At 38.9% G+C, this 26,473-nt stretch overlaps 1 protein-coding gene across 1 annotated transcript in view; it reads right to left on the minus strand.

The window, feature by feature from the left end:
- The window catches only part of PIK3C2G (phosphatidylinositol-4-phosphate 3-kinase catalytic subunit type 2 gamma), a 202,528-nt gene that overhangs the window by 142,608 nt on the left and 33,447 nt on the right, over positions 1 to 26,473 (minus strand). The window contains exons 9-12 of the mRNA XM_077178127.1: positions 22,251 to 22,284; positions 13,121 to 13,316; positions 10,286 to 10,408; positions 4,402 to 4,533 (exon numbers count right to left, since the gene is read on the minus strand). Coding sequence (XP_077034242.1) covers positions 4,402 to 4,533; positions 10,286 to 10,408; positions 13,121 to 13,316; positions 22,251 to 22,284 — 485 coding nt within the window. The remainder of the gene's footprint in view (positions 1 to 4,401; positions 4,534 to 10,285; positions 10,409 to 13,120; positions 13,317 to 22,250; positions 22,285 to 26,473) is intronic.

The following is a 26,473-nucleotide window of genomic DNA, read 5'->3' on the forward strand; positions in this document are numbered from 1 at the left end:
CATCAAGCAGATCAGAAAGTGATCATCCTGCTCTGTGCCTACTGCCATTTATTCATTTTGGAATTACACAGATTCCCTTCTCTTGTTTATAACTGGAGCTAAAATAACTTTCCCATCTTGCTACAGAAAATGACATTGCTATTTAAAGGCAGCTCAAGTCATCCTAAGTTGATAAAGTCAGCCTTATACCCTGAAGTCCCATGGCAGACTTTCCCCACAAGAGGAAAGTTCTGCTGCTTGCTCTGTCTGATTCAGAAATACCAAAATAAATTGTGGTACAATCAGTGAAGCCAGAGCAATGTGGGGAACTGTGGGGGACATTGCAACTCCCAACTGCCCCAAAATGATGGATTTCTGTTTTGTTCATCAGCTCTGAATCAGTAAACTGTTCAGCCCAAGAGAGTAACACAGTTTCTGATGTGAAGGAATGGAAGGCTGGCACACAGGCTTCCAAACCCTTTTTGAACTGCCTCTAGCATCTAATGAGACTTCTTGATAGAGATGCACCACCAAAGGCTCTACTGGCGCTGATTTAGGGCTTCTGTTTGAAGTCAACTCTCTGACAAGGCTCAGAAAAGAAGATGTGATGGCTCACCTACTGGGCAAGTAGGCAGCTACACTCATGATCACTGTGTTCATTCAAAAATGTACATAATATTAGAGTAGGGCTACTGCTTAGGCTGAATAAAATGGGAAAATCAGGACAAAGTACTGTGTAAAAATAATGTAAAGTGTCCCCAAAGCTGACATTATAAGTCTCAGAAGTTGAGAGTTAAATTTAAAGGAAATGCAAAGCTGCTAAAATATATAAAAAACCCTTTCCCATATCTTATGACTCAAGCAGTCTTAATTCTGCATTGGAATGATACTGTGAAATAACTCCTTTATTATAATTACAAATACTACAGAGTTCTAGAAAATTCAAACTAGAGAAAATTTTCAACTACAAATTAATGCTAAATGTACTGCAGACATTTATAAGGACCACAACCTCCATCCCCACAGTTTCTAGTTTAAATAACTTCCCAAAATTTGTAGGATAAATTTCTAAGTTATAATTACATTGAGTACAAAATTATTCCAGACTTCAAAAAAATTTTTGCATTGCACACCACTGATTACTTTGTAATTTTTGTTCCAAAAATATACAATCACAAAATTACCTTACATGCAATGATTTTAAAAGTAAACAACTCAATTTAGGCAATGCTTGGAGAATACTTTCAGGAAGTCAGTTTGATAAGCAGGAGTCCCAAAACATTTGGCTAAGGCTACAGTGTGTATCCAGCAGCTAATCATGTCATAAATCTACACACTGCAAGAAAACTGTGACAAGAGTACAAGATAACACTAGAATTCAGGAAATAATGTAAATAAAGCAAATTTGCTAAACATCTGTTCACTGACAAGTCTTTAGCAACAACAAAAACCCTAAAGCTGGCCAAATTCTTGAGGATGTTTTTAGGTATTGTGTGGTTTCAAAATGGGCCAGGTGAGAAAAAGAGATTGCAATATAAAAAAAAAAAGTAATATGCTTTATTTAAAGAGCTAGATTTGATTCTTTATAAATAAATAAATAAATAAATAAATAAATTCACTTCTTATCCAATCTGATTCATATTTTTCAGAGGAAAATGGGAGTGGTAAACTCTCAGCAAATAACTACAAATAACTACTTGGACCTGGCAAGAGACTTCAACATGGTCGTGTTCATAGGCATGAGAAACTTCACATCTCTTGAAACAAATTAAAAGAATTTGTATACATATTAAGTTCATATTTTTTAATCTTCAGTTCAAATTAAAGTATTAAAATACAAAGATGGGACGTGACCATACAATAAAAATAGTTGCTTGAGAAAAGAAATTAGATATAAAATTTACAAAGAGGAGCAAATTCAGAGACTTTTTAATTAGTGTTCTTTTGCCCTAACAGATCAAGATTCTAAACAATACCTGGGAATAACACAAAACTGTTGGGTTTTTTTTTTCCTTCTCTCTTTAACATAATTCTAGTCAAATAACTTTGACTAGAGTTTCTGTGGTTTTAATCAGACAATGATATAACAGGACAGAAATGAGGAACAGTATTTAAAAAAAACACGTTTGACATTTATTTTCTTTTTCCAATGTTTAACAAAACAATCCTTTTTTTCTTTTTATCAAGCATCTGAATAGGAAAAGAAGAACCATACTGTGTCCTTATCTTCACTGACCCTGAGAAGAGACCAACCAGCCAACCAGGACAAGGATTTGAACCAGGATGTTTGGTGACCCAGGCAAATACCTCAGGGCAGCTGGCTTCTTCAAAAAGCTTATTTCTGTCCTTTCCCCAGTAAATTAAATTCTAGACATAAGAATGTTAAGACTTTTTTAGAACTCAAATTCACCTCTGAGGAAAGTTTTATTTTGAGAAAGTGTTATTTTCCAAGCTAGAAATGTTTTGTCAAAGATTTTCTGGTCAGATTTCTTTAATCTCTTTACACACATTCACAGAGTTTGTTATTTAAAAACCCTAATACCATAATCTTTGCAGTAATACAAGGTGCTCTTGACATATTAGCATGACACTGGAAGTACAAATCTTTTCTTGGTACATACTTCCAAGTTCAGAAGTACTCTATTGAAATAAGTCTGGAAAGTTTAGTTGCATTCCAGCAGACAGGGGATTTTCAGGGCAATTCTTATTTTCAGACCAGTTTGTCTATCAATTGAAATCACAGAGAATAAATAATCCTATGGAGCTGTGCTTGGCCAAAGGAGAAAAAGGCATTTAGGCTTCTTTGTGGTGGTAATTACTGTAATTGCAAATGACACAGCTATCAGATTAGGGGGTGTTGAATGTGCTATTCCTAAATCATTCCTGCAACAACTCAACCTTGATTTCTGCTTTGAAGGGTCACTTCAGCAGTGATCTCTCCAATTACACAGCAAATGAAAGGAAAGTGGCCCTCTATCCCCTTCACTGTGCTGATTATGTGTTCCAGGAAAGAACAGAGCCATTTTGCAGCCAAATTTTTCAAACCATCAGGGTAGTGTGGGCATTTACCTAACAAAAACCAACGTTCTTGCTCTGATGGCATACATGAAAAAATATACCTCACAGGGAGTTGAGGACTTTCAGGCCTTCCAAAAGTCATTCCTTTTGGATTTGAACACTGGCAAAGAAGAAATCCTCCAGAACAACACAGGTCCTCGAGAACAGAATTCTCCTTTAGGAACCTTTGGAGGTAAATGGGGTAAGTGTTCCCTCAGTAAGTTATCATGCCTCAAACACAATTCATGCTTTCTTTAAAAATGTATACACAATGGAAGAGTGAAGTGCCCTTCCTAAGGCTACCTATGAAAAAAAGTAATTGAATAAATTGCCCCAGCAATCCTTGCAGCAGAGATTTGATTCATGCTTCTTTCCTTCCTTCAAGCTAAGTGCTCTACACACTAAGTCACAAAAGAGCAGAGTTACCTCGAATTTCCTCTGAAAAGATGGAAAAGGCATCTATCCCAGTCCAAATAATTTTCTACACCTCTCAGATTAAAAGCTCAAGGAAACACAAGGTCTATCAAATATAGCAAATTAATACGTGCAATCAGCTTTTTTGTTTTGTTTTGAATGGTGATTGCCACCATGTAGAGAAGTAGATCAAGATGTCTCAAGATAAGTAAAGAGCTACAGCTTAGAGGTTGATACTAATCTAGAAATTTGGGGGGCTTGAACATATCCCTCTATTGCACAGAGGGTACTGCAGGGCTATGGAGCCCAAATAAAAAACTCCTAACACTGCAAAGACTCAGTCTAAATTCAGGTATCTCAGTGCTACTGAAACATTTAGAGCACTGCAGAAAATTTACCTTGGGTATTTGTACTTCACTGCAGAGACATTCAAACTACAAGCACCTTTAAACCACTGTTACATTGTGTACTGTGCAGAAAGAAGTGGTTAGAAAAGAGAAGAAAGCTTCTAAAGTGGTGTGGAGAGTGAAAAGTGCTCATTGTGGTCACCACTAACTGTCCCAATTTCAGCAGAATGCATGTGTGTGAGAACAGAAAAAAAAACCCAAAAAACAACCATTGTGAAGAAGAAAGAGAAAGTGTTAAAGAGTCACCTAAAACTAGAAAAGGAGGGAGGGAAAGACGGAAGGGAGGTAAGAGGGAAGGGAGGGAAGAGGGAAGGGAGGGAGAAAAAAGAGGGCGAAAAGAAAGAGAGAAAAGAAAGGAAAAAGACATCTGTGGATGTGGTTCTTACTGGCACATCCAAAGCAGTTTGCTGTGAGTGACCCTCTCAGTTTTATTACAGAAGGTCCTGAAATGAGTAATTTTTTCTTTTTATATTTCTCCCACGTTGTAGACTCCAACACTATTCAAGAATGGTCTTTTCTTAAGGTCATGCAAAACTGAACTTACTCCTTTGCATACAATGGGCAGCATGTCCAAGCAAGCACTTCTGTATGTTTAGAGGCACCGTTTACTCCCAGAAGTTTTATTGTCAGCATAGTTTCCCTTGGAAGAGCCTTTATTCGTAGAGGGAAGTTGACCCTAAATGAAAACCAGAAAAGAGAAAAAATAAAAGGTAAAATATATGAGCAGTGTTACAACAAGTGGGTTCTTTCCACATTTTTCTACATGTTCTAACACATATATTGAGCTATAAATTACAGAAGTTGCACTCTGAAGGAAAATGCAACTGACAGATCCCTTCAATACATTGATGAGCATTGGCAACCATTAACCTGAGTCACAGCATTTGAGAAGAGGCAGATAGAAACTCATTCACTTCAGTGGTAACTACTAGAGCTGGCAAAGGCAGGAAGAACTTAATTAAACTTTGCTTTGGAATTACCTTATCAGTGAAAGGCTATTTCACAATAAGGAGCCTGTTAAGGGAGAATTGTCAAGTAGCAGTTATTGGTTGTCTTGTGTCTTCAGAGGAAAACACCACTTAAAAAGCCAAGATTTGCTGAATGATAATCATTCTCTTGTTCAGGTGTGCTTTGGTGTTGTGATGTTTCTGAACCACAAGTTAAAGGCAGATGTTGTTTTAACAGCAATGACAGATTTGCATTTTTTAGTGAGAAAACTCATTTTTCATCAATATTCATCTCGACTTTGCATTGACCACTAGCTTGCTTGGTCATTCAGTCCATTTATACAGTTTATGAAAATTTATCTAAAACAATGACTTGGAATGATTTCAAGAACCAGATAGTTACATGCTGTATGGAAAGATCACATGTGTTATTACCCACACAAGTCTGCATTTTCTTTTTCCTGAACAGATAATTTTCTAGCTTTTTCCATGTATATTCAGTAGAAACTCAAATTTCTTAAGCAGAGAGTAAAATTAATTACATTTTTTTCTGTATAAACAAAATCAATATAAGGAGCTAGGAGCTAAAAGGATTATTCCACATTGATAATATAATCATTAGGAAAACAAAAGATCTGCATAAACTGGAGATTAAGAAAACAGACGAAAAGATAAATCTGAGTAATAGAGTGACAAAAGAATGCAACTCAGCAATTTTAAAAAGATATAGTCACACTTAAACAGCAAGCAAAAGGAAAAATTGCATTTTAAAAGCATATTGGCCTGTAAAACATAAGAATTATGGGTGCTAGAAGTAAGACATGGTAATAGTGAAAGGAAAAATCTGCATACGATTTTGCTCCCAGTTCCAAATCTATCAATTTCTATTGGATTTGGGAAAGTTTCCTGGACTGTGCTGAGGAGCTACTGAAAGAAATTAGATGGGTTTAGCTGAAAATCTGAACTACTCCAAATCAGCACTAATGTCAAAATTTCAGAGCATCAGTCTTCCAACATTTGTAAATGATGCAAATTTGCACACCTCCCTCTTTGAATAACAAAGCAAGACAGCCATTTCCCACTCTTTCTGATTACCAGGAACAGAATTGAGAAGCAATTCTCAACTGTCTTACCACGTGTCCCTATTTATCGCTTTCAAGTCTGCTTTCCCTGTCTCATGACCTCTTCCTTACTCATAATTAGTTAGAAACAGTTATTGGGAAACTGAACTGGTTTACCTGCTAAAAATAACTTGTTCTGTCTTTTTCACTGAGGCCAACAACATTTGTTACATAAAAATGTTTGACAGAATTAACTTTAAGAACCATTAATGATTTGAAGAGACAGTAATAAAAACATCAAGACATGCATTTTGTGATACAGACAACTGTTAACACTCTGTCTGAACTTGGAGCAGTGAAGAAAAACTCTCAATATCATCACTGCAGAAACCAAATGCTTGCTAGAGTTTCCCTAGGACACATGCACCACTACTTCTAGCAGGAAAAAAGCCTGGAAACTCTGACAAGTTACACATCTCAAGAGTTGAAGTATGGGCCAAAGAGGACCAAAATTGCCCTTCTGGAGACATGTGATACACAAAGAAGAGGAATATCTGTATTGCTTTTAAGAACTTGTAGTGGTTTTGGTTTGCTAATTTGAGATTTCCTGGCCAAGATTTCCCAAGATTTTTTTATGTTTAACATGTTTTACACAACAGCATGTACAGCTTCTTAGTAGTTCAACAGACTACCAACTCTCAAAGCCATCACTAATTAGTTCTTTTTGTCAGACACAGAGAAAACTACCAACAGCCTCTCCTAAAACATCACTTCTTTAATGCGAAACCAAGACAGAACTTTAATTAATGCCTATCTGAATTGACCCAGTTGGTCTCAGCCTTTGTGACTGCAGGAGGCTGAGCCAAGTGGGTGACTAAGAAGAAGGGATGGAACTCTGGCCAGAAATGAGACAAAGAAGCAGCTCACTGAGATTGTGCCATTCACAGGATTCAGATAAAGTTATACAACTTGTTTCCTAAAAGCACTCAACACAGAAAAGCTCTGGGGCAACCCAGAGAGAATGGAAACAAAACAGACAAGCCAAGCAAAATAGGGAGAAGAGGGAAATCCAGTGCCAAGAAAGTATCTGAGGTGATGAATTGTTGACTTAATGTTAATTCCATACTTTGTGTCTGTAGGTTTAACATAAATTATGAAAGATGGAAAAAGAGGAGATGGTGAAATAAATACATCAAGAGCAACCAGCTAAGATCAATGAAAATAACTAAGAGATCTCAGCCACCAGAAAATGAAATTGATGAGAGAATAAGGGGGGCAAATTTGGACTTTACACATTATATGTTAAATGGTACCAGCCTGTTTAGACTCTGCATCAAGAAGAAAATCACACTTTCCAAAGGTAATTTACAAGTTCTAAAGCAAAACTATACTCTCAAAAAAGAACAAACAGAAGAAGCACTGCACAAGGCAAGCTTCTTAGGAATCAAATTATTTCCATCATTTCTGAGAACATTTTGGGAAAGATTAAATATGATAACAGACTTTAACAGAAGATGGATTATATTTATACATAAAACCCCATCTCAAGTTTAGACACTAACTGGTTGAAGTACTTGAAAACAGAAACTAAATTCATGAAAATGAGGAAATAAAGCAAGCCTTGTCTTTGGCAGAAGCTCTCTACCTAGATTCCTCATCACCAAAACACTTTTTTTCCCCTGTTCAAATCAATCCTAATGTAAGATCAGAACTCATTTTGAATTAGCTAGGTTTATTTTATGGCCTGAATGATCCATAGCTATATAGAGAATATCTGACTTCCTAATGTAACAGATGCTCTTCCTGGTGACCTTTTACCCCATTCATTTTTAACAGCTGTGATCAGCTTCTCTGGGCAACATGTGCCAGGGTCTCTCCACTCTCAGAGTAAAGAATTTCTTACCAACATCTAATCTAAACCTCCTCTCCATTTAAGGCTGCTAGCTAATTTAAAATGCTCACCTGGCATCTCTATTTTGACTCAAAAAGAGCATTTTTTCACAAAATCCAGTTCCGGATACATGTTAAACATAAAAAACATAATGGCAAAACCTGGTTCTCCAGATTCTCAGCCTAGACCTCAGGACAAGGGGTTCAAGAAACCTCCCCTCATGTACTGAGACTTAAACAAATCTAGGTCAATCAATTAGAGGCAGAAAATATGTGCATACCTTCAATGTTTGAGGGAAATATTCAAAATCCTACCAGACAGATAGAAATTTCTGGGTTTTTACTTTAGAATTTATTTGAAATGTATTTTGAAATTTTTTTTTGAAAATCAAGCAACAATAAAAAGTAAAAAGATGCTCTCCCAAACTGATGCTATTATGTTTCACACACTTCTAGATCTGACATTAAGAGTCTCTTACAAGCATCTATGATCTATGAAAGGATGTGGTCTGCATATTTAATTTCTTCTTTTTCCTACAAGATTTGGATGGAATTGTGCACATTTAATAATGATTTTGCAAGGGAGAAGCTTCAATGGAAAGCCTGAAGCTTCAGGCTGATTGCTTTACATTTTCATGAAGCAGAGGAGAAAAATTTTTGCTTCAGTTACACTAAACACTTATTTCTATTCTATCTATCTTCTGTTTTAGCAAACGTTTTGTAACATGAATTCCAGAAAAGCATTAGCCACCTTTTAGAAGCCAAAACTGCTCATAAGAAATACAATCCTCCTTATACCCTTTCAATGTTATCTGCCTGTATGTACCATAAGAAATTACTTGACCGAAACCCTGACAAGGTGAAAATTCCTACAGAGGAAAAGGGAATACTATGATTTTTTAAACACAAGGATAGCAGCTGCTTGCCAATCATACAAAAGACTGAGGGATATGTACTTATATGCTATGGACACAACTGAGGGTGATGGCTCAGATTTTAGCTCTTATATTTTTCAGATTCTGTGCTGCTTTAGTGTGTGGGTCTGGGTTCATATTAGGGGATGGTGAGCTCTGTGCACAGAGCAGGGAGACAAAACAATTCCTGCTCCAGCTGGGCACCAAGGACAAATGATCCAAATCTCAGCCCAAGAGCACAAACAACATTGGCTGGAGAGAGAAAAACAAGCAGGGTGGGACTGCATGGGCTAAAGCTGGGATTGGACAATGAACTGCAAGATGCAAATGGAGCAGAACTGATCCAAGGGAGAGACCCCAGGAGTGCTCGTGCATTTTGGGACCATTTTGGTTCATCTTGGGTGCAGCCCTGTCTGGGCTCTTGTGCTGCCCAAGGTGGATCCATGGAGGAGATCCTTTGAATAAATCCCTGCTTTATTCTTTAACATCCATCCTCTGTTCCAGGGCAGCGTTCAGAAGGCATCAAGGGCCTTATTTGGACACTTAGCAGAAGTTCACCCATTTTGTCTCTTGTTTCTTAATAATACACTGACATACTAATCTTCTTATATCCTTCCACTAAGATAAATGTGTTTGATATGGAAAGCTCTTCTTCCATTTGACCAGTTTGATACTGATGTGTGTCTCAGAAAAAGGCAAACAGAAGTTAATAATTACACATACAATTATAATTGTGATTAGGAAAAAACCCCAAAAACAAACCTTTTCAGACTTGTGGTCTCTGTTCAATTCTAATGTAATCAAGCTGCTTTCAGGTTTAGAATACAGTATACAGTGATGCAAAACACCAAAAATTTCAAATATTGTAAACACAAATATGTCAGTTTCAAGAAGCTGACAGAATTCCATATCACCACAAAATCATAAAAAAGGTGTATCTCTGTCTCATCTGTTGCAAATATGCTTTTTTTCATGCCATTGCCTTAAATGAATGTTGACTGAGTGTGAGACAGACAGGTAATAAGCAGCCTTTATCCTAAAATGCTAGTCTCAAATTAAGGTCCTCATTGTAAAACTGCAAATCCTTCTAATAAAAAAATCCAAAACCATAACAACAAACAACCAAATAAAATAGCCCTCCAAAAATTAAAGAAGCAAACAAACAAATAAGACCCCAACCGAACAACCCAAACAGCCTTGTTTGGTAAAAAAAAGGACCATGAAGAAAAGTTAAAGTAGTTTCTCAAGCTGGGTTTCAAATGTATTAAAGGTAGATCCAAAGGGTGGAACTCCTCAAAGGAACAGAAATACAGCCTTTGGTTTCATCTGCTTTCAGTTCCAGCACTCCTGGACCTCTCAAGTGAACAAAATCACAGACCAGCTTAGTTTAGATTTTTGTCAGACCAGACGTACCTCAGTCCTATTTCCCTACCTCTGAGTGTCTCATTTCTTTCTCATTCCAATCTCTCTAAGTTTCTATGTATTCCATGCAGTTGAATTGTCTCAGAAGAACCTCCATTAAAAAAAAAAAATGCTGTTTTTGGTTTTTTTTAAATGAATATTGGATGTATAATATTTGTCTGACAAACATATATCAAACACAGACCAAAACTTACTTCTCATTCCAGTCAGCCAGGAAAAAGAAGGATTTTTTAACTGGAGTATTTTTGCAAATCTTCACTTGACATATTGTCTTCCCAGCATAGGTTAGTAAACAGGAAAAAGAGAAAACTTTGTAGCTACAAAAGAGAAAAAAAAGTTAATTTATTGTAATATACTATGTCCAGCACAGCATATTTGGATCCAACCACTCAGGAACTTATGAAAATCCATCCTTACATGAGAAAAGGAATTATAATAATTCATATCACCGTAATGTGTGCATGGAGGGGTTTTTAAGTTTTTTGGGTTTTTTTTCCCTAAAGTTCTGAATTAAAGAGAAGTCTCAAAGACACCTGGGTCCTGTTCCAAGTTTTTGACATTATTTTTTTTTCCCATTATTGCAGTGAACAAAAATTTGGACATAAGTGAAGTGTTGGTGCTTGCTCATCCTAGAGTCAACAAGAAATCTCCCACCTGGGGAACTGCATCCAGCCCTGGGGGCCCCCAGCACATGAAAGACATGGAACTGTCAGAGCAGGTCCAGAGGGGGACACAAAGATGCTCAGAGGGCTGGGGCACCTCTCCTGGGAAGACTGAGGGAACAGGGCTTGTTCAGCCTGGAGAAGAAAAGGCTCCAGGGGGACATTAGAGCACCCAAAGGGGGCTGGGGAGGGATATTTTACAAGGGAATGTAGTGATAGGAAAAGGGAAAGCTTTAAACTGAAGTAGGCTAGGTTTAGATTGGATATTAGGACGAAATTCTTCCCTGTGAGGGTGGGCAGGCCCTGGCACAGGGTGCCCAGAGTAGCTGTGGTTGCCCTTGGATCTCTGGATGTGTCCAAGGCCAGGGTGGATGGAGCTCTGAGCAACCTGGCATAGTCAGAGGTGTCCCTGCCCTGTAGGGGTGGAATGGATGATCTTTAAGGCTCTTTTAACCCAGGGTATTCTATGATTCTATTTATACCTTCTTTTCCCAATCTGTAAAAACCAGATCAGTACTCAAGGGAATACATACATTTTTACAGCAGAAGCATTAAAGCCCTCTGTGTTGGCCTTCAGAAAATGAACTGAGCAGCTTCAGAGTGAAATTTGGGTCTGGGAATATCTCTTGTTTCATATTCCTCTTACTGAAATCTTTTAAAATATTAGTCAAAATAGATTATAAATTACTAATGTTCCTAATTAGTCTTGTAACTTCCAGATCTTCCTGCCAGACTCAGATTTAGATCTCATTCTGGACAAGACTGATGAACATGGGAAACAGTCAAATATGAACAGGAAATTTGAGGCAGTCAGAGACTGAAACTGACTTTGCCATATTTAGAAGAATGATGGCTTATCTCTTCCAGAACATTATAATATATTTTATAATTATTGTAGCAGATTTGGGGGATTTTCCTCTTTTTTTCTTTTAATTGAAAGAAAATTATCTGTAGTCTTCAGTACCTATGAGTTGTCAGTTCAGAGAAGGAAAAATTACCTTATAGGACTAGGAAATACTTCCCCTAACAGTCTAAAGAGTCTAAACTTTACAAAGAGTTGGAGGATAGTTCAGGAAATAAAAGGTTTACATACAATCAAATTATTAAGTTCAGCTTTTTAAACAAAAGTACTGATACATATATATTATATATCATAATGTATATACTTTCTTATAGAAAACATTTTATACATTATACATATGCAGGAATATAGACATGTTAAAATACATCTTCAAACAGCTGCAAGATCATAATGTGATCTTTGGAAAGGGAATCTGCCAGCATGAATTCATGCAGTGGAGAAAAATAAGAATGGGGAGCATGCATGTGAACAATGTCAATAAAAGAATTTGAGGAAACCATGAGTTAGAGCAGCAGTTCATATTAACAAGTCCATGCCAGTTATGAATATTGGAAAGACTGGAAAGGGGGATTAGGAGAAAGAAAGATTCTCATTTTTGTGTGCTCCAACATAGCACTGAACTCATCAGTGACCTTTAGGCTAGGTGTAATATCACATTTTTCTGATAAAACATAAAATGCAGTGGGAATGGTATAACCAGCTGAAATCAGGATAGTGATTCTAGTTCTGTATTTATTACCTTAACTAATGCAAAGTCCCTCAGATTTTTGTTAAATGGCTAATTACAGATAATGCTGTATAGCACAATCTCTTGCTCACAGTCTAATGCAAATGATCTCATAGTCATTTGGGATTGAAACTAAAGAGGGAGCAATGGGAAAATTAACAAAAACTTTGAGAACAACATTTTAACTCATTAAAATAATGCTGCCAGACTGTGTTCACCTATCCCCCTTTGATCACACTGGAGTGGTAAGAGCAGAACACCAGTTTTGCTCAGACTAGGAACAGCAGCTACTTGATGAGACAATTAGTTTTACCAAGTTTGAGCAGTACAGAAGACAATTTTTCTATTAGCTTTTTATGTAATTGTCTCTTTTTTCTATCAAAATTCTATTTCTATAATTCTGTGTTTTTGTTTTCTTGTGGTATGCTGATAGCAGGTATACTTGGATCTCTAAACTTCAATCACATCTATGAAGGACATCAGCAATTCAGGTGCTTAGCCACATGAGAAGGCTGGAACAAACCAAGAGCAGAAATTGCTGAGAAAGCCTCACTGAGACTGGGCTCAAGCAAAACCACCCCTTTGTTTCACTTGGCAAGCTGGCCTCCAACCCTTCCTGCTGAGACCACACCAATTCCCAGTCCAATCAGCCTTGGTGTGCATCACACAGTCTCTAACATTAATTTAGGACCACCACCAAAGCAGAGGTGAGCTGGTGTCTGTGAAAAATTACTTTTGTCAAAGAGAAAAGACATCATTTTATGAGCCCTCCTCCTACCTGGTCACCCAGGCTTCTGGGATGTTATGGGCAGCGTAAACAGTGAAGCTCAGCTGGGAATTCAGGCTGATGTCTGCACACAAAGGGCTCCTAGGGATGCTGGCAAGCTGGAAATTTGCATCAAAGCTGCTGCTGTAGGCATGGATGAGATGAGAGATGGCCATGGAGAGCTCAGTCACAGCAGCCTCTATTAACACTGAGAGGAGACAGGAATAAATAAAGGTTAGCAATAGGTCATTTATGAAGAACTATATTTATCCTAAACCATCAGTTATGGCTTTGAAATGCTTCCTAATAAAATTTAATTGAAATGACATAACCTGCAACTGAAGCCAATTAGCCATCTGTGCTTCTGAAAGTGCCATAGCTCATTTCTGGTGTATCCTTAACAGACTTTCATTACAGAGCTTTCAAATTAAGGCATTTTCAAATTAAGGCATTTTCAAAGTAAGCATTTTCAACTACAGCAAGCTTCTGGGTACCTCAGATACGCCATTTGAGTCTTTGAATTTTTGTTCTGGAAGGATTTTTATCAAGTAGGTATTCTGTCATTTCAGCAGCTAAGTAGCTACTTACTTCAAGGGAACTGGCAAGGCAGCAGTAGAAGGGACAAAAGGCACTGGTTAAATTTTAAGACTACAAAGCTGTTGCAACTGTAGGTAAACAATTAATAAAACATATAAAACAGCAGCTACAACCTTAAAAACTCAGCATTCAGGTAGTCATGGGTTGGTGATAATATGACACAAAAATGGTCACTCAAATACATAGCTATACAAATAGGTATGAAATGCAGGCTGTATCTTAATTTTTACCACACTTGTATTTATGTATTTATGTCATTCCCTCTGGCTTCAGCTCTGCAGTACTTTTTTTTTCTTTTCTCTTTTTCCTTTTTTTTTTTTTCAATTCCTGGCTTTTATCCATCTTCTCTCTCTGTTTTTGGAGCAGCTTGGGGTTGCCTGATTGCCAGCGTAAACTCAAACCCCCAGTCCTGGCAGCCTCCATCAAGTGAAGAGAGCTGTTAAGAGCACTCATTTCTCAAGCATGGACTAGGTTGAGAGAGAAAGTGTCAGAGTACATTGCATTGTTCCAAGATCAGGCTGATTTATCTTCCAAGAGGAAAACCCCAAATTCTCCTTTTTTTTTACCCTTCTAACTCACATTTTTCTACATGATCAAGAACATACTCTCACCACCTGTTAACAGTTCTTGAAATATTCCCTGGACTTCTCTGGCCACTGAAGTCAGCAGCCATCTATCAGCTCATACTGTCTATTGAAAGAAAAAAGAAAAGAAAAAGAAACAATGCAGGAATAGGAAGCCTGAGACTCCTATTAGCTTTTTATCCTTGGGATAGGTGCAGCAGTCCTGCCCAACCTCAAATACAGATACCACTATTCACTAGACTTAGCTATCCCTGTTTCCTGACAGAAATGTTTCCAAAAAAACCTTATCCTCAGTCAGGAATTTTATTTTCCTCCTTTGATACCTTTTGCCTTTAAACCAGTAACTACCCAGAACTATTGAGTCACAAAATGCATTGCAAGCAGTGCAAAGAAATGATTTCTCTTCATTTCATAATAGACAAATTTTAGTTATGTAACAATAGAAATACACATAAAATTGAAATAGTTTGACATATAATGAGGTTTGCTTCTGAAAATATTGACAGCAAATTACTGCATGTATGAAGGACTGGCTAGAGTACTACACCTTGTAATGTCATCATCTTCCTCATATGAAAACTGAGTAATTTTAGAGATCAATAGGCTAAAAAACCTCAGTCCTTCTACTCTCTCTGTCTACCATTTGGTTTTAATTGCCTTTTTTATTTATCCTCTATAGCATTTTCACCATTTATCATCCTTCACCACAATAGTTTTGAAAAAATCTTTGTCTCTAGTGATTTTTTTCCCCTAGAACACCATTTAATTCTCATTCCCAGATGTGCAATCACTTAGTAACCAAAAACTAAATGTTTAATTTGCACTGAATTATTTTACATTCCAAGAACTTACCCATAGTGATACATATGGAGCCTTTTTAAGAGGTCCAGAAGAGGACATCAGCTGACTGTCATTTGAACCAGTATTTTATCTGAAAAGTACCACACTATTTTTTCATTAAGGACCAACAGCTCCTTAGGAGATTCCTTGTTTCCAATCTGTTCCAAGTGGTTGACAGGCAAATTTGGTGCAATAGCAAACCCCTTATTTATGAAAATTGGTTGTTGAAGTCAATGATTTCTGAACAGAACCTTCTCAGTGTTTTCTCCAAAAGAGGGTAAAAGGTAGTTCAGAATCTCTGAAAATAGAGTTTTAACACAATCTGTATTCTAGGTGGTAAAGCAACATTTCATATTTTTGTCTCTAGAACAAGAAGTAATATATTCTATCTCAGCTAAGCCACAGATAGAAGGGAATACTCTCTGACCAAAGGATTCCCAAATAATAAAGTCAGGAGAAAATACACAATGGAGTATTTTCCATAACAGAAAATGTACATGTGCCAGACAAGGAAGTGATTAAGATGCAAGATGCCTATCGCTACCTCCAAGCTGCACTGCCCATTGACCTTGTTTGCAGAAGAAGTATTTTCATGGTTTACCTGAGTCACAAAACTGATGTCAGATATGTAAAAACCAGACAGGCAGACAAAACCAAAGAAAACATGTTTTTCTAACAGCATGTGAGGGGTGAAGGCAGCAATGGAACAACCAAGGGGCAATAGTTTCACTGCCAGCCAGGGGAGACAAATGGCCTTCAACATTATTTATCTAATTATTAGGACATACAGAATGAAGATATTATCAGGAACAGAGTTCCACAGTGTTGTAGTGCGTTTTTATATTTCGTAATACTCTAAAGTAGTTTTGTTTTGTATTCCCATATTTTTCCCAAATGGTTTATCCCAGACTGTACCCCCCTCCCTTTACCTGTGTTATCCCTCTCCCGGGATGAGATCATCCCCAAACCCCCACCCTGGCTCTCTGTCAATCACTCAGCCTCCCATCCCCTCCATGCAGAAGTTTCAGTCCAAGTCATCGAGTGATGAGCCAGAGGCCAGGGGTCAGCCCCCCAAGCCTTGCCCCATACGCTGTCCTAAATGTCCATCCCCCAGTACCCATCCCTTAGAGTTACTTATTGGTTGGTAAGATGTTATCTACTTTTGGTTTCCACCTCCCTTTAAATGTGACCTTGGCACATCTCCCGGGGCTCTCGGCAGGAGGCCCCTGAGGTGCAGGAGCTCCTTTGGGATCCTAATAAAACCTTGGATTAATGCCTGCTAAGAGTCGGCCCTTTCTCTTCTACCGATGTCTCTGGTGTCTCTTGTGCTGCACAGGCGCCAGCCCAGGTGCCCTCAGCACCCTTGGGGCACAGAGAGTGTCTCCCTGCCAGCCCAGGTGCCCTCAGTACCCTCAGGGCACACACAGAGAGTGTCTCCCTGCCAGCCCAGGTGCCCTCAGCACCCTCGGGGCACACACAGAGAGTGTCTCCCCCCAGCCCAGGTGCCCTCAGTACCCTCGGGGCACACACAGAGAGTGTCTCCCTGCTGTCAGCCCAGGTGCCCTCAGTAACCTCGGGGCACACACAGAGAGTGTCTCCCTGCCAGCCCAGGTGCCCTCAGTACCCTCGGGGCACACACAGAGAGTGTCTCCCCTCTGCCAGCCCAGGTGCCCTCAGCACCCTCGGGGCACACACAGACAGTGTCTCCCTGCCAGCCCAGGTGCCCTCAGTACCCTCGGGGCACACACAGACAGTGTCTCCCTGCCAGCCCAGGTGCCCTCAGTACCCTCAGGGCACACACAGACAGTGTCTCCCCCCAGCCCAGGTGCCCTCAGTACCCTCGGGGCACACACAGAGAGTGTCTCCCTGCTGTCAGCCCAGGTGCCCTCAGCACCCTCGGGGCACACACAGACAGTGTCTCCCCGCTGTCGGCCGTGTTGGGGCTGCTCCCCCCGGTGTCTGCCGACTTGGGACTGGCCCAGGGTTCCTGAGAGGCTCGCAGAGAGACAGAGACACCACAGGTTTAAGCAAATGTCCAATTATGATCTGGTCTTCAGGCACAGGATTTTTTCAACATTAATTTTCTTATTCTTGCTAGCTCTCAGTTATAAAACAGTCTATGGTTCCTGTGCCAGAATCAACCCTTTTCCAACCCCCATTCAGTCATTAGGAGCTGTAGCAATTAACTGAATTAGAGGGAAATATCTTGGGTAGTCTGTAAACATCCATTACTCACAAAACTTGGTCAGCATTTTCTCACTGTATTTTAATGAGCTGCTGAATAGGATATGGTAGGCTGAAATTACATCTCCCATTCATGAAGCCAGAGAACTTCTACTGCTTTTTATGCTTTTTAATAAATCTTAGCTGAGAAAGGACTGGTGCTTCACTGATTTACAAAGCACAGACCATGGACTTCCTACAGCAGATTCAGAGTTTCAGCTACATCAAAACCTATTTTCTAGGGAGGTGTCCCAGGCATAGCCAGTATGTAAGAGACAATGAAAGGACCACATTGCAAAGTGAACTGTGACCAAGATTAATAATCTCACTACTCAAACCTTGTGATCTATTTCTGCTGTGAAATTATTTGCCGTCACCTTCTCCCTGAAGGTGAGGAGAAATCTGACATGCAGAAATGAGAGGAGAACCAGGGAAGTGAACTTTAACCACAGCTGCCAGATATGCTTATTTCTGACAGATTCCTCTTCCTTGTGCAGGAAGTCTGAAGGAATAAATTCTACCTGTAGTGAGAAACAGAAAAATCCTCACAATCCTCAAAGAATTAATGAATACACCTGCAAGTGCCTTCAAGATTTAGTAAGGAATATAGTAGCTTATTCCTCACTGAAACCAACTTACTTTTTCCTCTCAGTCCAGTATTACTGTTCCCATATTATTTTATTGCCAGATCTTCTGACAGAGCAGGCACCTTGCTGTTACTGCACCAGCAGATGATGTCAGTTCAATACATGTTAAACATTCTCTCTGACCTGTACACGTTTTCTCCAGGTAAAACATGACAAAAACGTGGTTGAACAGAATTTGGAATGAAGGCTTATGACTCTTTTGACAGATTAAAAATACTTTTGAGAAGTAGAGCTTGGTTTTTTCCTTTCCAGCTTATTTTCAGAGATGAATAGAGCAAGGTCCTGAATAAAGTTTAGGACACACACAGACACAAAACCCCATAACAAAAACTACAGAAAAAAAGAAACCCACCTGACCTTTAAGTAAAATACTAGCAGCATTCATACAGCCATTATTGCGATAAGAAAGAGGCAAAACATGAAAAGGCTGTAACACACATACTGATCAGGTGCAGCTTCCAAGCACCAATATTTACTGGACTGTTTTCTCCTACTAGCTGAAGAATCCTATGGATTATCCCTTGAAAACAATTTTAAAATCACCTGCTATCCTGGTATCAAAAATGTCTCTGCTCCTATATGGTTTATAATGACTTGATAACTTCTGCCTACTTTTTGTGCAGAACTGGGGGATTGTTATTTAAAATTTGTTCTTGATTAAAAGGCCTCTGGCTATAGGGACAATATATCAGGAAGCAACAGCAACTTTGAGGTGAGGAGCTGTGCTCTGGTTTGGAAACAATGCAGGAGACATGTAGAAAAATGAAACAAAATCAACAAAAGTCCCTTAAGATTTTTCCATATTGTGAAACAAAAAGAGTTTCTCCCAAAACAAAAACTTAACGGGTTTGTGCTAAGAAAGGAAGAAAAAGAATTTTTCAGCTCCAAAGGAAACTCCAACAAAAAAACCAAACCGAAACAACAACAAATTTCCCCCCCTTCCTCCCCTTTTTTAAAAAATAGAAAGCCTTTCTGTTGTGAATGCTTCTATTATCAGGTCTAGAAATAAATATCAAATCCCAAGCACAGCTAGAGAAGCTTTACAGTCTCAATGTAATGATGACTACATGACATGTATTGTAAGCATTACATTCCTGCATTCACTCTAAAAGATAACAACTCCAGCAATTCAGTTGGCAAATACTGTTAACTCAGTATCATCAGTTCCTGGTGCATACCAGACCTTCTGGATGGGTCCCAGAGAACTACTGATCAAATTCTGAAAGCTGCTTATTATGTCTGATCTGAAATCCCTGCCCTGAGCAGCAAGGCTGTAGACATGGAATAAACATTCATTCATCAGCTTTGGAGAGCCACACACAGACTCAGGTGTGAAAAGCCTGCAGCCTTTTCACAGTCTGGATTGCAGCAAACTCCAATACTAAATCTCCACTAACATGAGTAATCTTCATTTTCTGGGAACACTTCATGCTGCAGAAAGATACTGATGACTAGAAATACCTATAGTTCCTCCCATTTAACAAGAAAGAAAATATTTCAAGCACTAAAACTTGAATATAATCTTCTAAGGACTTCATAGAGAGGAAAAAGAACATGATCCAGACTTCAGCATAATGTGGATAAGTTTTACTTTGTTCACAGCAGTGGCATAAATTGTTCTACAGAGATAACACTGCTAACAGAGGCGGTTATTGGAGCACTAAATCAAGGCTAGATATTTTGAATATAGTCTTTGACTAGCTTAGTCCATGGTGAGTACTAATAATAAACCTCAAACAATCTGTTATTCACGAGTAAGGTTAAGGCAGTTTCTAAACAAGTTTTTAAGTAAGGCTTTCATTTTAATAGTATATTTTATCTTTTTATCTTTTGTGGTAGAGAGAAGCTGTAATGGAGATAAACAAAACTCTTTTATGATACTCAGGGTAATAATCATCTCTCGGGGAAAAAAGGGGAAAAGAAACAAATTATTAGTTGGAATAACTGATTGGTGCTCTTGCTGTTAAAATTTGATCCTGTTTTCTTCAAGATAAACATGAATACATATGAGGGACAGAAAGGAATAGTAAAAATGGGAAATCCAGTCTGTCTCTTCCTTGGCTGTCAATTCTGACTTCATCTGCAAATGTGCTGCTTGAAGAAGGAAAGCACATGGGTTTTAGCTTCCCAGAGATCTGGAAAGATTTAACAGCACTGAGCAAATCTATGATTTTCCTTTAATTTTGGGTCACAGGCTTGTAGATTTTTGCATGCATGCAATCCTAGACAGCCGAGCACAATGAAGTAAAAAAAGGGTGGGAAGCAAATGAGGTGGAAAAGGACACACAAAGGTGAATTTGGCAGGAGCTTACAACTCACCACTCATTTGGCTTTTACTTCTAGCTTCAGCAGGTGAAAATATCATCTGGATTCCTCTCAAGGTTAGTGCTCCTAGATCAGTGGCATCATCATGAAGGTGAGCACTGGGAAGACAGGGACTAGGGAAAACTTGTGATGCCCAAAAGAGAAGATGTAATATGGTTTTTCCCCACATCTGAGAGTTCAGCCCTAGGTTCCTGCAGATCAGATTTGGTCATTGCACTCACACTTGGTTTTTCTCAGACATGTTCTTAACACCAGTTTTGACATGCTAGCTCATTAGCCTAACTTTAAATATTTTACTGATTTTTAGTCTATTTAGTTTATGTATTAGGTGCAGAAGTAAGGCATGTAGCATGTCAAAACATACATGAAATGGAAATGTGGGTACCTTGGACAAATCTGAATGCAGGCTTCTCCACAGAATGACTAATGGCTTGGCAAGTTCTGACTTGCTATCAGTAAATTGCAGTTTCTAATCTTACACTACCAAAAGGATTCTGCAATTCTTATGAAATTAGGGTGTGCCAAAAGCAAACAGAGAAATCTTCACAGTTGAAGATTTCCTGGCATAAATAAAGGTACAGAGAAGTAGGGAGTTAACACTGATTCCTTCACTGTTACTCAATAAATGAGATTTTCCTTGAGAGAGCTGCTGATTCAATAAAGTTCAAATTTGGAAATACCTGTAATCAGAGGAGTGTTTCAAATCCATTCCAATTACATTTTCTGAGCAGTGTGTGGAGGAAGATGTTTCTCAGGTAGATGTTTATTAGTAACTATTGATTGTTTTTTAACATGAGCAATTAGGTGCCATTGAGGATGTTAAAAAAAAAGCACGGGAAAAAAGAATATATCCAAGAAAGAAGAGTCCCACAAACTGAATTTACCCTCTTCTCCCTTCTGCACCTGAATGTTCCTGGCCCTCCAGCTACTCAGCTTCTCCTGGCATCTTACAAATTGAATTGCTGCTTCCCTTCTCTGCTGTTCATGAAGTTGAATAATACAGAAAACAAGCCTGGCATTAGGAAACCTGCATTTGAAACAACTGTATGTTTGAAAGATTGCTGAAATCATTGCTGCTGATTCACCTTTTTTGCCTCTCTGAGCACACTGCAGTTGAGAAAAACAAACAGAGGAAAAGAGCATCTCAGAGGCCATTTTTTCCTCAAACAAAATGGAGAGAGACAAATTCCTTCCACAGCCCACACCAGTGCTCAGCTGCAGGGAGGGCCCTTGGATGGTACCCATGCAGCAGCCCCAGCTGCACTGGGGCAGCCACAGAGGGGTAGAGCAGCACCTGATGAGGCTGTTCCCTCCTGGAATCCACCCTGGACAGAGCAGACTCCTGCTCATCCCTCGGTCTGAGAGGTGCTGACAGTGCTGGGCACCTCTGAGCCAGTGAGGATTTTAAAAGGCAGGGTTTATAATTGTTCCATTACTGTTAATTAATGTACTCTTCTTATGCCAGTCTATCATTCGACAAGACACTGTTTACACAGCAAAAGATCACAAAGAATTAAAGCTTACAGAAGGAGGAATTAAAGTTACTGGAGTCAGGTGGTAAAGTCATACAGAAAAATCATTTTTCAGCCTTCCATGAAGTTCATTGTTTTCCGTTTTCTCCACATGGAAAGTTGTGATTAAAGAAAACTACCATGACCACCTTGGCCTGAACTCAGTTCTTTCACTTTGCTATTCATTCTCCATATTTGAGTCTCCAGATCATTTTGTGGAAATGCTGTTTTATTTACACTTTTAGATCACTTCAATTTCAACTTATCAAAATTACCTTATAATAAACCTTAACATGTCAACATCTGCAATATGCACACTCAAACAGATTAGTAAAACAAACAAATAGTAAAGCATGTGTTTTATGATGACACACCTTGAATTAACATACTTAAAACAAAAAACAAACCACTGTACCTTTGCCTGATGTTTCCACACTTTGAAGAGAATTCTATAAAGACAAAACCAGACAGGAAAAAAGTAATCAGCCACTTCAGAAAAGACTGGGTAGAAGTTCTAATGGTTGTAGAAGTAGAAAATACAGTGGAAAGGGGGAAGGATTTAGATTTATCTTAATGTTATGATGACAGAAGACATGACTGGGATTCAGAGAACCAGGACCTGCTTCCTCTACCACCTCAGCCAAGCCACTCAGTCCTGATTTCTGACAGTATTTGGGCAAGGTACAAAGAAGCACTCAGCAAATGTGCTCACACGTTCTCAGCCTCCACAGTGGTACAACAGAGAGAAGAATTCCCTCTCCACCCCTTTGCAAGCCTTACAATCAGATGTGAAGCCCTAAGGGCAGGGTCTTGGCATCCTCTCAAAGGTGAGGAGCAGCAAGTCTCCACTCAAGTGGCCTCCATTTCACCTACTCGTGTGCCAGATCACTGAAAACAGCTGTGCTCTTTAAGGGCCTTGGAGCAGGCAGCTGACCAGAGGTGGCCAAAAGGAAATATTGAGTGAGGCGAAACCCCAAAGTGCTCTCCAGCTTCCTCATGAGGGCAAGTGACAGGCACTGATGTCTTGTCCTGGTCATCAGTGACAGGACCCAGGGGAATGACATGAAGCTGTGTCAGGGGAGGTTAAGTGGATATCAGGAAAAGCTTTTTCACCCAGGGACTGGTTGGGCTCTGAACAGGTTCTCCAGGGAAATGCTCACAGCTCCAAGCCTGACAGAGTTCTGGAAGCATTTGGATGACACTTTAGGGCACAGGGTGTGATTCTGTGTCCTCCCTTCAGGGTGTCCTCTGCAGGGACAGAAGTTGGACTTTGACGATCCTTGTGGATCTCTTTCAACTCAGCATGCTCTATGATTATATGAGTCTGTGATCAGACTTGTATCTACAAAAATGAGGAGCGAATCTTGACCAGAGAGATTGCAAGGATAATTCTGCATTTCAGTATTGCCTCTGGCTTGCACTGTTTGAACCCACATCCCTGTAAGGTTTTCTGCCCTTCAAAGTCATTAATCCCTTTGCAGTGGGCTCAGAATGCTTCGTGTTAGTACATATGTATTCAGCATGATGCTTCTCAAAAATTACAATGCATGCAGAGGTGGCAGAAGAAACCAATGCTGGATGTACATTCTCCCCCTGGCACCCAGCTTGGAGCTGCCAGCATTTGTCTGGTGAAGATGAACAGAAGAAGTCAAATGCTTACTTGAGGCAAGAAAAGCAGCATCCAGGTTGAGAATTATGTTTGCACAATCTTCATAATGCAGCGAGACAAATGGGAACAGAGACTTTTGTTCAATTCCCTCAAATTTTGGAAAGTAAACAACCTTTTGGCACAGTACTTATAATTTCAACATAGTATAGCATGCTTAATATATAGTGGATTAGTGCCTGTTCTGGCAGGATTTGATCTCCTATGACATTTTGTGAGCTGCTCTAAGAAAGGAATGGGGGGAAAAAAAATAAGGAGAGATGAAAAACATTAAGTATGCATCAGGCCCAGAGCCTCCCCTGAATGGATTTGAAAATCCCAGGGTTAGGTTGGTTAGAGACTGAAATAATCACATTTACAAAGAGATGCAATCAGTTAAGAAGAAACCAGCACTGGTGCCAGTTGCTTTCATAATCTCTTAACCACGGTACAGGAATGCACAGTACTGGAAGAGAGGAGGTAATAAGTACAATTTAATTAAAGACAGAAGATTGAAACTAAGTTTCTTTGTTTTGGTTCAGGTTTTTTAGGGTTTTTTTAAAACCAAATTCAATAGAAGCACATTCTTTTTTTTTTTTTCTAAGTAGGAGAGCACATATATACAGATAGGTATAAACAAACATACACTGGCAACCTATGCAATTTACACTGGAAGGATTAAGCAGTGGTTTCCCTGAGGCTTTATGTGCACTTGTGCCAAATGGATGTATTAAAAAATATTCCACACAAAACCACACCATATATTACACTAAAGCATCAGGAAATCATGTGGAAAAGCAGTTATAATGTTTTTCTGGCACCTCTTCCTTAGCAGATGTGTAATGCTGCAGTGCATGAGATGTAACAGGTAACCTCAAAAATGTCACTTAATTTATGAGGCTGTTTACCTGCTCATCTGAAAAAAGCCTCTCTTCCTCCTAACAAAATCTTTTGGTACTACACCGATGAACGTAATAGAAACAATTCAAGCAATATGGTAAAATACAATAATATTGCAGCATTTAATAATTTTTTCAGTACCCAAAAGTTACATAAAAAATGACCCTACCATTCTATATGAGTTTAAATCAAAAAGAGGTCTGAGGGGGTTGGTACTCCATTGAGTAACTGGCTGCTGAGTACTAATTTTGACTACATACGTTGCTACGGACAGGAGAGCTGGTCAATTTGTCTTTGCACAAATATTAACAAATAGAGATGCAATCTGATTTGTGACATTTATATTCTACATGTAAGGTAGATGCATGTAGCATTCACTTTCTCTGAAAAAATTCCTTTGCCCAGGATTTTTCTCCTGGAAAGCTGAGAGGCCTCAGAGAAAAGGAAAACAAATTCTTATCTCATTTGCTTCTCCTGTGTTTTTCTCACATGTGGATGTGTTTGGAGATTGTTTAGCCACAGGTGATTGTTTCATTGGATTCTGCTGTGAGTTGTTTTCACTCATTGGCCAATCAGGGCCAAGCTGTGTCAGGACTCTGGAAAGAGTCACAAGTTTTCATTATTATCTTTTTAGCATTCAGTAAATATCTTTTCTGTATTCTTTAGCATAGTTAAGTTTAGTATTTTTTAATATATGATAGTATTATAAAGTAATAAATTGGCCTTCTGGGAACATGGAGTCAGATGCATCATTCCTGCCTTCGTTGGGACATTTCCCAGCAAATACAATATTGCATATAATGTGTAATGACTATCCTCACGAAATGGGGCAGTGCTCAAGTTACAAAACATGCAGGAATATATCTGACTGCTTTTATGACATTTATAGTTCAGCTGCTGAGAAAGATGAACCTCTTTATGGAATCAAAGCCCAACCGTTTCTGGATTGCTGAGGTCTATTGACTGTCCTAGCAGTATTTCTCAAAGGAGTCAAAAGGCAGCAGCAGCAACAGCATTTGAAGTCAGTTGTTAGTCAGGTCTGCTTCAGCACAGAGGGAGTCAGAGGGACAGGGGTGGCACTCAAGGTCACAGGCAGCTTTTACAGGAAGGCTTCAAGGGACAGACAACCAGCTCAGCTAACCAAACCTGAAAGGCAGCATTAAGAGAACAAAACCTCAATAACTGAAAAACTTTATAGCATGAAAGACAATCTAAGCACTAGTTTCCAAGAGATATGTTGTTAGAATCCAAAATGCAAAGAATTCTCAGAACTTTGGGCCTGCAAGCCAAATCTCAGAATGAAACACAGGATTCAATTTGAGACCTTAGAAGAGATTTCCAAACTTCGGTGTTAGAAGCAAGAATGCAGATTTTTAGTTTAAAACAGAGACACGTTAAGAAGAAGAAAGTTTAAAGTTTTAGAGTTTAATATCTAGAAAAAAAAAATGTAGCTACAAAGGTAAACAAGGAGTTTAGAATGCAGCAGTCTAAGTTTATGTGTCATAACATGATTGGCCAAGAAAGCTTACACTGTAACATGAGCCCATAAAACTAAATATTTAAGGATTAAGTCAAAAACATAAATATTCTTGTTAGCAGTATTTTATTAGTCAATAAATCCTTCAAAAATTTTAGTAACTAAGGGTCTTGTGACTTTCTGAACCATGCAGTAAAGATGTGAACCAAGCTCACCCTTCCTGCCTATGTAGAAGATAAGAAAATAAACCACATCATCTAAAAACTCAGAGGTCTTGTCTCTAACTCATTCAAAACTCCTTAAAAAATTCCCATAATACATGAAGCAGCTTCTTACTGAATATTAGAACAGAAAAATATTTAAGACTGCTCAATCAGGACAATCTTTTCAACATTCAGAAGAGGCTATTCAGAACAGTATCATTTTGCTCATTACAGATGAGCAAACAGTACCATTATCATCATCCCTTATCAGCTGCAGCCTCTGGACATCCCAGCCAGGACCAGCACTCTGCTGTGCTGGAGACTGCACAGAGATAAAGAGCTGTGACTTGCTCTGCAAGAATAATCTAAACAGGTTAAACAGGAAAAGGGAAGTGTATTGCTCCCTCCATGTG

The sequence above is a fragment of the Agelaius phoeniceus genome, chromosome 5 (genome assembly GCF_051311805.1).
Source record: "Agelaius phoeniceus isolate bAgePho1 chromosome 5, bAgePho1.hap1, whole genome shotgun sequence".
Taxonomy (NCBI): Eukaryota; Metazoa; Chordata; class Aves; order Passeriformes; family Icteridae; genus Agelaius; species Agelaius phoeniceus.